This window comes from Muntiacus reevesi, chromosome 10 (genome assembly GCF_963930625.1).
Source record: "Muntiacus reevesi chromosome 10, mMunRee1.1, whole genome shotgun sequence".
In the NCBI taxonomy this organism is placed as follows: Eukaryota; Metazoa; Chordata; class Mammalia; order Artiodactyla; family Cervidae; genus Muntiacus; species Muntiacus reevesi.
This window is the reverse complement of record NC_089258.1, coordinates 73,767,099-73,777,905: the sequence shown is the minus strand read 5'-3', so window position 1 is coordinate 73,777,905 and position 10,807 is coordinate 73,767,099. Positions and strand designations below refer to the sequence as shown.

At 48.4% G+C, this 10,807-nt stretch overlaps 1 protein-coding gene across 1 annotated transcript; it reads right to left on the bottom strand.

The window, feature by feature from the left end:
- Nucleotides 1–771: 771 nt before the first annotated feature.
- Nucleotides 772–9,750, bottom strand: PLPBP (pyridoxal phosphate binding protein). The gene is made up of 8 exons (XM_065947620.1): nt 9,594–9,750; nt 6,763–6,870; nt 6,637–6,672; nt 6,075–6,150; nt 5,328–5,462; nt 3,359–3,501; nt 2,830–2,928; nt 772–2,085 (listed from the first exon to the last, which is right to left on the bottom strand). Exons 1-8 carry the CDS (start codon nt 9,690–9,692, stop codon nt 1,954–1,956), a joined length of 828 nt encoding a protein of 275 aa, XP_065803692.1. The 5' UTR covers nt 9,693–9,750; the 3' UTR covers nt 772–1,953.
- Nucleotides 9,751–10,807: the final 1,057 nt, after the last annotated feature.

Below are 10,807 nucleotides of genomic sequence, written 5' to 3'. Positions count from 1 at the left end.
CCCCCATGCCACGCAGCCAAATAAATAAACAATCTCCATTAGAAACCATTCTCCCGATAGATAAACACATTAAAAACAGGGTGATGCTAGATGACAGTCTCTCCCAGGGTAATTTGCTGACAGTGGCACCCCAAAGCTTGCCCCTCAGGTTAGCCAATGTCGCCACCTAGAGGTAGCTTTGAGTCTCTTAACAGCAAGAGGCCACCTCTTCATAATTCCTGAAATGTGAACATTTCTTTCTGGCCTTTACAACTTCAGAATCCCTTTTATCTGCAGTGTGGCTTTGGCTGTATCTGTGACTCTTGAGTCCCTTGGGCTCCAAGGAGATCCAACCAGTCAACCCTAAAGGAAATTAGTCCTGAATATTTATTGGAGACTGAAGCTTAAGCTCCAATACTTTGGCCACCTGATGCGAAGAACTGACTCATCGGAAGAAACCCTGATGCTGGGAAAGATTGAGGGCAGGAGAAGGGGACGACAGAGGATGAGATGGTTGGATGGTATTACCAACTCAGTGGACATGAGTTTGAGCAAGCTCCGGGAGTTGGTGATGGACAGGGAAGCCTGGCGTGCTGCAGTCCATGGGGTCGCAAAGAGTCGGACACGACTGAGTGAACTGTGGCCTAAGGCGCATCCTTCTTGTAAGCTGTGCAATGCCAGGATGGGTGTGGTGGCTTCCAGTTGGGTCCAATGCCCCCTCCTGTTAGACTCACTCACTACACCAGATCGTAGAAAATAAATCTTTTAATTGCTTTGTAATTAGCACAGAAGTTGTACTTCAAACTCACATTTTTATTTAATAGATGCTGAATTATCACACTAGAGCTTTGATTCAAACAGTATAGGAATCGTTATGGTTTAAGTTTTACAAAATTGCATTCGGCAGCAGCATCATGGGAGTTGTTGTCATACAATTAAAAGACTGGGGTATGAATAAATAAAAAAAACCCACCTAGAAAACAAAAGGATGACCCAGACGATAGCTGTCTGTTGTAACTGCCTGAGAATTGTGCTTTCTGGGCTTTGAAGAGCTAGCTATTCTATTAACAATCTAGAGTTGCAAAATCCTGTCTTATAAATATGGTCGGGAGGGGAAGCTATAAATGCGCCTAAAAAGTACTCCCAGGAATAGGACCCTCAAAGCCAAGTCTTGTTGAAACTGTGAGCCTGAACTGGCTTTGGGGGAAATCTTTAATTTCTGGGGAGCTACTGGAGATCCACTGGTGTTTGATATGAAATCATCACAGCAAGGACCCTGGTGGCAGAAAAATCGTGTCATTCGATTCTCATCACCACAGGGCCTCAGGGAAAAGCTCAAAGTCCTGTCTCTGGAGGGGATGGTAGGAAGGCCCGAGGCCCGCTCATGGTAGTCGCCCTGTAATTTTCAGGGTCACAGGGTGGTTGATGGATGACACAACTCTCATCGGCCACAATATGGGCGTGGGGGATTAATTCGAGCTGGGTCCTGAAGTTACCCAAAGTTGCTATCTGGAGTGGAGACTGGTGTTAACTGGGTGGGATGGAAACGGGGGGACAGAGACCATGCTGCTCCGGCGTGGCAGAGGCGACTGTTCTGTGGGGTTTGTACGGAGTTGGCAACAGGGATTTTCTATCCAAGTGGATGACGAGTGGGAATCCCTCTGACTGTGGCGATTACAGGCAACACCTGGGAAACGCATTCCTGGGCAAAGTTCAAGCCTGAACTCAACTCCTGGCCCTGACCTAGGCATCTGATCTGCAGAAACGTCTGGATTCCTTAAATCCAGTCCAAAGCCACTGCTTGCAGTGAGCTTCCTGTGTCAGACACTACGTAAGACACGTCCCACGCACACACATCGCCCTGGGCATGCTCTCGTTAGGTCCCCGGCAGGGCGTGGAGATGCGGTGACTCGGGCCGTGGAAGGTGGAGGCCCAGGTGAGTGCACGGTGAGTCTTCCTGGGTCCGGCTTCGGGTCAGTGTGCCTCGGCCACTTCCTCCGGGGCCTTCAGCTCTGCTGCGGGCGTGTCCAGGGCTGCTTTCTTAGAGTAATCTCGCTCTCCAAAAATGGTGCTTCCGATGCGGACGTTTGTAGATCCCACTTCAATCTGCGGGGAAGGAGGGGCTGAGTTTAAAACAATAACAATGATGCAGCAGATGCTGAAGCTGTGTCTCTTATGACAATGCAGCTGAAGGACTGAGGGGCAGTGGTCCACCCAAAGGGGTGTTCATGACAGAGAGCCGCCCTGCAGACCACACGCCCTTCTCGCATGCTGGGGAGGCAGAGATGAGCAAGCCTCCCTGTGAGTGAGAGAGCAGAGGAGCGAATTCCATCTTACGTAGAAACACCAAGCATTTTGGCATCATGTTAACATACTCTATCTTCCACTTGTGTGACTACTGTAAATCCAGAGGAAGGTTTTACAGTGTGGTTCTTGGAACCTGATCAAGTTAGCCTCCGCTCTGGAAGATCGTGTATGTGAGCACAGCTATCAGTCTGCGCTCAGAGCCGCTGCATCCTGGGGGGATCTATGCGTACGATCAGACATCAGACAGTTCGTCAGGACTCGGTGTCATGTGACCACACCCAAGCATGAACACAGGGAAACGCCTTTTTAAAACGCTGCAGTTTAATTTCTTTTGATTTTCCTTTCGATTCCACTTAGGGAATTAAACTGAATTCTTTTTTCTTTTTTTTTTTTAAAATGAGGTGTCAAGCTGTAATTTCTGTACACTTCATTTCAAAAAACAAGAAGGGGCTGGGGACGTCAGCATAGGTGAGACTGCTGCGTGGTGATGCAACGGCGAGGCGTTGCCTTTGGACCCGTCCTGGAGGCGCCCGAGACACTCACCGCGTGCTGGAAGTCCACGGACATGCCCATGCTCAGCTCCACCTGGTCGGGAGGGACGCCCAGCTTCCTGCACAGCTCCTCCCGGAGGGACAGCAACACCTGGCAGAGAGAAGCGTGACGCCATTTGACCCCTGCCTTCTCCTTGGATGGCTGAACGGGGCTGAGCCTCAACACCCCTGACAGAGACTTCTTTATTCCTCGTGGCTTCGAGGCCTGTCAACACCACCACGAGTCACTGAAAGGGTTTGTAGCCAACTCTCCTATTTTCAAGAAAACTGTCACTCGTCGGAGAGGAAGCCGGAGCTCCTCTTCTCTGAAGGCCGTGTGTCAGGCAGGTTCAGGCCGAGTGGAGAAGGGTCTGTGGGGGTTCGGGGACCTGTTCCCGTTTTCCGTGTGAGGAGAGTTTAAGAAGCGGGTGATCAAGTAACACGACAAGAGACGTCCGGAAAAGTGTGTGGAGCTGACGGCAGCAGCCAGCCCTGTACCCTCGCTGGAGGTGAGCAGCGCCCCCACCCCGGGCCCCGGGTACCTGGAAGTCCGGGTTCGGCCCTTGACTAAGATCGTGCCCAAAGCTCCCGATGGTCATCAGCCCCACGAACTCCAGGCTGGGGCACCTGGCGTTGATGTGTTCCACCAGGGCCGCCGTCTCTGCAGGGGGCAGGCCGTGTTTGCCTTCACAAAAGAGACAGAAGACCGAGAGGTTCTAGGAAGCCGGAGGAACACCCTTCCCTAGGTCAGAGGAGGCGACTCTCAGGCAAGAGGACTTCTTGGGAGAACTTGTCCTCGAGACTGAAATGGTGACTTTACACTGAGCTGTCTGCGTGTGTTGCTCCCCTTCTGACCCGGTCCTGAGTGTCTCAAGGGAAGAGCTATAAACTGGATTCTCTTTATTCTGCCTCAGCATGTGAGGATAGCTAGAATTGAGGGAAAAGGGAAAAAACAAACAAACACTGCTTTTCTTAAAATAGAAGGAAAAAAGTTAATGTAAAAAAAAAATTATCTGGAACTTTCCTGGCGGTTCAGTGGTTAAGATTATGTGCTTCCAGTGTGAGGGTCGGGGGGGGGAAGCCATCGGGTTTGATATCCCTGGTCAGGGAACTAAGATCCTGCGTGTTGGGTGTGCGGTGGAGCCAAAACATTTTAAATTTAACATTTTAAAGAAAAAAAAAAAAAACCACCAAGAAGACTCACATTGCCCAAATGCCAGATTAACCACAGAATTATTTTTCCAAATCTGGTACTTCTACAGTTTCATTAATTATTAGTGGAATTATAAAATCAAATAAAAATGAAGTATATATCATACAGTTTTGACTAGAACTTTGTGAAATTTACCTGATCTTGCTCATTAAAAACCAGAGAAGGAATCTGTGGCAAAACATTACTTGTTATGCAGTTATGAGGACAGATTCTGCCCCTCCCTCATTTAACAAAGGGAGCTGCTAGTAACACTCCAATCTTTAATTAGGGCAAATGATAGCCATTGTTCAATAAATGCTGTAGTGGACTCGATCTGAAATCAGGATAATGTATAATCTAGGTGCATGTACATATAATGCTAATTGTTAAAATTTAGTGAACGCTTCTGTATCAGGCACACATGCCAAGTCAATACAGTTTTTTATTTAATGCAGTAGCTCTGTGGAGTAACTGCTCTCACTTTCTCCATTCTAAAACAAGAGGAGACTGAAGTTCTGGGAGGCTAAGAGTCTTTTCCAAGGTCACAGGGCAAGGAAGTGTGGAACTGGGACGTGGATCCCGGCAGCCTGACTCCAGGCCCCAGGCTTGTTCCTTCAGCCTAAGCTCTAAAAGCAAACAACTGGTCTGTAAACACGTATTCTTAGCAAACAGCTAATAAGCAAGATGCACAGGGTCCTATACCAACAGCTTCACCTCCATCTCCACATTCAAGCCTCGAAGCAGCCTTGGAACGATTGCTCTGCTATCACTGGCAGGTAAGGAAAGTGAAGGGTAGAAAGGTCAGGTACGTCGCTCAAGGTTCCAGCGCTGGAGTGTGGTGGAGCTCAAACCCCAGGTCTGCCTGGTTTCAGGCCCAGGCTCTGATTTCTGTGCTACACTGCTAACCCAAGCCTTGTCAAGATATTCCCTGACTGGTGCCCACAGTGAGTTTTGTCAGATTTTCTCCCAATAATGGAAACATGATTTTTGAAGGTATAAGAAGCATTCATTACACATGTACATTTGCAATCTCTTTCGGGAGGGAGGGTGATCTCCGGGAATTTTCAGGATCAAACACAAGCCCGTTCTTGAGTCTCCTTGCTGGCCTCTTCAGAAACTAAGAACGCAGTAAAGAATTACACGTGGACTGGCTTGGAGGTCCTTGTGCCACCGAGACCCTACTTAATGAGATAGCTTACTTAATGGCCCCTCGAGCTCCTTCTGTGACCCACTGCCTTGGGTGTTCAGGCCTGCCATCCGTCCTGCGCTCCACCATATCCTAAGGGGAAAACCTCTGCCATCCCCGTCTGCTCACTTACTCTCCTCTCCGCTGGTGTTTATCTGGACCATAACCTTTAACCTTTCGGGGGAACCTTTTCTCTGCCACGCACTGTTCACTTTGTCGGCCAGCTTCACAGAATCGACCGTCTCCAACATGGAGAGGTTGGGGACAGCTGTAAACGAGAGGGAGGTGAGGTTATAGTAGCCACAACTACTGAGCCTGTACTCTAGAACCTAAGAGCCACAACTACTGAAACCCATGCTCCACTCCAAGAGAAGCCATTGCAGTGAGAAGCTCGTACAATAGAAAAGTAGCTCCTGCCTGCAGCAACAAAGGCCCAGCACAGCCAAAAATAAATAGATAAAAAGACAATTATGTTCATTACACAATAAAGTGAAACTCAAACAAAAAAAAAAAAAGGAAAAGGACAAAAGCGTTTTCTTTGCTAGCCAAAAAAATTTATTAAAAAAAAAATTTTTTTTTTAGCCAAAAAATTTTATGGGCTTCAATTCCTTCTAGTTTATTTGAAAGACTGCCAAAAAAATACATGTGTGGTAGGGTAGGTTTCCAACTATAACACCCAGCCAACTGTGAGCTCATTTTGTTCTTATTATGATGTTTTTCTTCCCTTTAATCAAGAACTAAGATTTCTTTCCCAAAAGAAGCCCCAAAGCGCAAATGGTGACTTAGGGATAGTCTAAAATATTCCCTCTTCCACAGAAGGGACTGTAGATGATAAAATGATGAAAAAAACTGTGTCCTCATATTTAGAGTTTTATCTTACCCATCAATTTGTTGACATTTTGTTTCTGTAGATGGCCAATGAAGTGCCATTTGATCTCAGGACACGAAGACAGAATCTAAAGAGAAAGAGGTGGTCGTGTTTAATTCAGAGTCTGTGGAGGGCTTGCCAGCTCACACACTTCACACGTTCCCTTCTCACCTTTCTAGTCTAAGCGATAAACCACTATTACATCTTCAGGCAGGCCCTTAAAGACACTTAGAGAAAAACTGAAGCCTTCTGTTTCTCTTCCTTGTTCCTGTCAACTCTCCCCTTCTTTCAGATACTGCCCATTGAGAAGAAACTGGTTAAAGCTTTCAAATCTCAAAAGGATCCAAGGTTACAGCAAGCTTCTAAAATCACCATTTTCAAAAAGCCGCAAAGGAGAAAACGATGGTCTTAAGAAAGACAGAAAATCTAGATGAGAAATATTTGGGGCTCATGGCGAACGCAGGCGTTTCTACCATCAGCCTGACCTCCTGCTCTGAAACTCAGCTACCAAGGTGGGTCTAATTTCCAACTGAACAGTTAAGATTTAGATAAGAAGAATTCAGATTCCACTTACTTGAGGATTTGATGCTTTTTCAAGCAGTTCCTGAACCTACAGGGTGAAAAATAGAGTAAGTCAGAAGCCTGGCACACCTGACTCTTCCGAGGGCAGTTTTCGGGCAGGAAAAGGGCCCTCACATACATAGTTCTCCCCGAAAGTGCGTTGCCCGTGACTGTAGGCCTCTATCACCATGTCTGCAGGTTTGGTTTTGCTGACCGCTACTAGCCGGGGTTGGATGGCTGGGAGATCCTGAAAGAGGAAAAGAGTCAGATGAGTCAATGTTTGGACTTATTATCCAGATAACTCCTCTAGGGCACCCTATAGGATGAATCGGCAGAGATCTTTACTTGGCATTCGATAAGATCCACTTTTCCAATACAGCACGGCTATCAATATCAAATAATGCTGATGAAATGTCTTTTGTATGCATGGCATCTAAATCTAATATGTTAGCCACCTTAATGTCTAGCAGAGCAGAAGGGACTACCCTGGTGGTCCACGGGTTAAGGCTCTGTGCTTTCAGGGGGCGTGGGTTTGATCCCTGGTCGGGGAACTTAGATCTCACATGCTGCACTGGATGGCCAAAAAATCAATACATGTAAAAACTAAATTTAACAAAAATCTAGCAGAACACCTCTCTTTCTCAGGAGAGCTGGGCAGGTAAGTAAAAGCTTTATTTCCTAAGACTGTGGTCTTTGACCAATATTATCAGTATCATCTGGGTCCCCTCCCAACCCACTGGATCCGAATCTCAGGCTGCAGTCTAAGAATCCCCTTTAAAACAAACTCTTCAGCTGAGTCTCTTGCATGGCAAGGTTTAAGAATCACTTAGTTAGGAGGAGGTGTCGCTCTCTGACTATAAGGGAGGCCACTTCTGGCTCCTAAAACCCCAAGGTCAACAGTTTTGGAAACTCATCAGGATCCTGGTGTAATTATCAGTACTGCCTACAATATTGCCTCTCAGAAGCAGCCTTAGGGTAACTCTGCAATTTATGTGGCAGAACCAGTGGCAGAGGGGCTTCCCTGGCAATCCAGTGGTTAAGAATCCGCCTTCCAATGGAGGTTCCATCTCTGATCAGGGAACTAAGATCCCACATGCCTTGGGGCAATTAAGCCCACGTCACAACTAGAGAGAAAGGGGGTGTGCCACAAGGAAGATCCTGGGTGGTGTAACTAAGACTGGAGTAGTCAAATAAATAAAATACTGGAAAAAAAAAAGAACCAGTGGGAAAACTGAAGCTTCCCTCGTAGTTCAGTTGGTAAAGAATCCGCCTACAATGAAGGAGACCTGGGTTCGATTTCTGGGTTGGGAAGATCCCCTGGAGAAGGAAATGGCAACCCACTCCAGAATTCTTGCTTGGAAAATCCCATGGACAGAGGAGCGTGGGGGGCTACAGTCTACGAGGTCGCAAGAGTTGGACACGACTTAGTGATTAAACCATCACCAGTGGCAGAACTGAGGCAGGGACACAGAAGGCTCTGGACTCAGGATTAGGTTCATCTGACTCCCGATCTCATGGTCATGGCATAAAGGAGGGCTTCCCTGGATTCTGCAGCAACCAAATCCACACAGAGAAGAGATTCGCCTATCGTCATATGGTTCAGTTTTCATGTACCCCATCAACCTCTGGAATTATTACAGAATCACAGGCTTCTCAAGGCCACAAAAAGCTAAATCAAAGCACCAAGAGTTTCCCCCTGTCTTTTGAGGGCTGCACTGCCAATGTCTCATGAGACCACACCGTAACTCCGAGGATTAATTATGCTGATGAATTGAGTTTCTAGAAAAAAAGAAAAGTGGAATAGGTGGCCCATCTGCCTGAGAGTTAAGCTGAGAGAAACCCCTAGTTTGATATTTTTTAGGGGGATCTCTAGTTTTTTTCTTGGCGAATCATAAAACATTAATGCCTGAAGCAAGTTTTGAGCTTTCCATGTCTGCATAGATGAGGAAATTTACCATCCAGGTAGTCAGTACTTCACTTGGCTCAAACGGTAAGGTCTGCCTGCAATGCGGGAGACCCGGGTTCGATTCCTGGGTCGGGAAGATCCCCTGGAGAAGGAAATGGCTACCCACTCCAGTATTCTTGCCTGGAGAATACCCATGGACAGAGGGGCCCGGCTGGCTACAGTCCGTGGGGCCGCAAAGAGTCAGACACGACTGAGCGACTTCATTTTCTTTCAAGGTAACATCTACTTAACAGCCAAGCAAAGGTGATACTAACACAGGTCTTCTGTCTCCGGGCCAGCACTCTGAGCTGACACCATAAATGCTTGAACAAAGAATGTTGACCTCTCCATTCAAGTCTGGCTCATTCCACATCATTCAACTTAAAACTTGCACTGAGGGAGGAAGGTACTGACCTTTAGTCTAAATAAATTCCAAGAGAAGACTAAATATAAATAAGGGAGGAAAAAAACTCCCCGTAAACTGCTTGGGATTGGATGTCAGTTCCCTGCTGCCTCAAACGTGCAAGAGCAGCTCTGGGTGCTTCTCAAGTCGGGTCAATTCACCCTTTCCTTGGCTGGCGGGGGCACTTGACATTTACTTTATGAGCAATCTACCGGCTGAGACGCTGCCACACACGTGATCCCCGGCAGACCTGGCCTCCTTTGGGTGCTCCTGTAGTGGGCGTCTTCTCCTGCAGTCTCTGGGTACAGGCCTGGCCTCTCTCCCTTCCGCCAAGGCTGCTGACCCCTACCACGAAGCGGGATGGACAGTGGTCGCGCTGCCTAGAGACTGGTCATTTTCCCGGGATCGCTAACCTGCAGAAAACCTGACAGGCGCTGGGGAACCCCCTTCGCCTTCGCTAGCCTTCTGCGGGGGCTCTGCAGCTTGCGCCAATGCCAAGGCAGCGGGCAGGTCCCGCCCCTCCAGGCGACCCCTCTGCGTCACCGTGACGACCCGTTCCCACGCAGGTGTCCCCCTTCCTCGGCGCGGCCGCCCACCGTCCCCGCTTGGTCCCCTTCCTCACCCGCGGCCGCCGCGCCACCGCCTGCTGCACGCGCTCGTTCACTGCTCGCAGAGCGAGGCCGATCCCCAGCTCCGCCGACATGCTGCCAGCTTTCCACATCCCCCAGGGACCAACGTGGAGCCCCGGGCCCGAGCACCCCAGGGCAGAGACCCCTTCCGGTCCCGCCCAGCGCGGCTCTCCGTGAGGCCCAATCACCACTAAGCACCGAGTTGTCTTAGCCAATCGCCAGCGCGGGGTGGGACGGAGGTGGTGTGGCGGACAGCCCCGCCCCCTCGGCGGCGCCATCTTGGGGAGGTCGCCGCGGAAGCCCTGCGAGGCTCTTGGGTGCAGCTGCGGTCCTTCCGGTTCCCGCCGCCCTCGCCAACCCCGCTGTTGCCGCGGAACCCAAGGGGTGCAGAAAACCTGGCGTGCTACCGAGGTCTTATTCCTCTAGAAAGGAGACGTGACTTTTATCTCAGCTGATTCTGGGGAGGAACCATTGAGAGAGAGAGAACTGTTACTAAAGAACTTGGCAGGGTTTAACAGGCATGGTTGTTTCCTCGGGTCATCCTTTAACTCAGGGCTGCCCATTGTAAGCCACATAATGTAAATTTATTTTATTTTTGTTCCACATATGTAATTTAAATTTTTCGAATAGGCACACGAAAAATACATTTGTCCTCTAAAGATGTACAACTTGAGAGTTTCAAGTTTATTTGGGCGAGATGAAGTGCCCAGGAGGCAGCAGCTGAGATAGTTGAGGGACTGCTCCAAAGAGGCAGTGGGGGAAGGTCAATATATAAGATTTTGGTGCAGGAGAAATTCAGTGCAAACAGTTGCTTATTTTATAAGAGTTTTACCCCCTAGTTAGGAGGATCTGATGCCACCATGAAGGGATTTTGTGCTTTTCTAGATAAGAGGAGATGCAAGAATCAGGATCATAAAATCTGTTCCTGAAAATATCCACCTATCTAAAGACCTGTGCCATCAGATTTGGAGCTCAGAGTACCTCCCTCCACCCTGAACTCCCTCAGGGGGTGCTGGTGGTCAACAGCTGCTTGCATCTTATCATATCTAGAAAGACACTAAATCCCTTCCTGATGACAACAGATACTGGCTGAATAACTTCTGTAAAATGAGTGCTTAATTGTATTGAACTCCACCTTCGACAAAATCTTATATATTGAGCTTCCCCCACTGCCTCTTGGGAGCAGTCTCTCAGAGCTGTCGGAGGT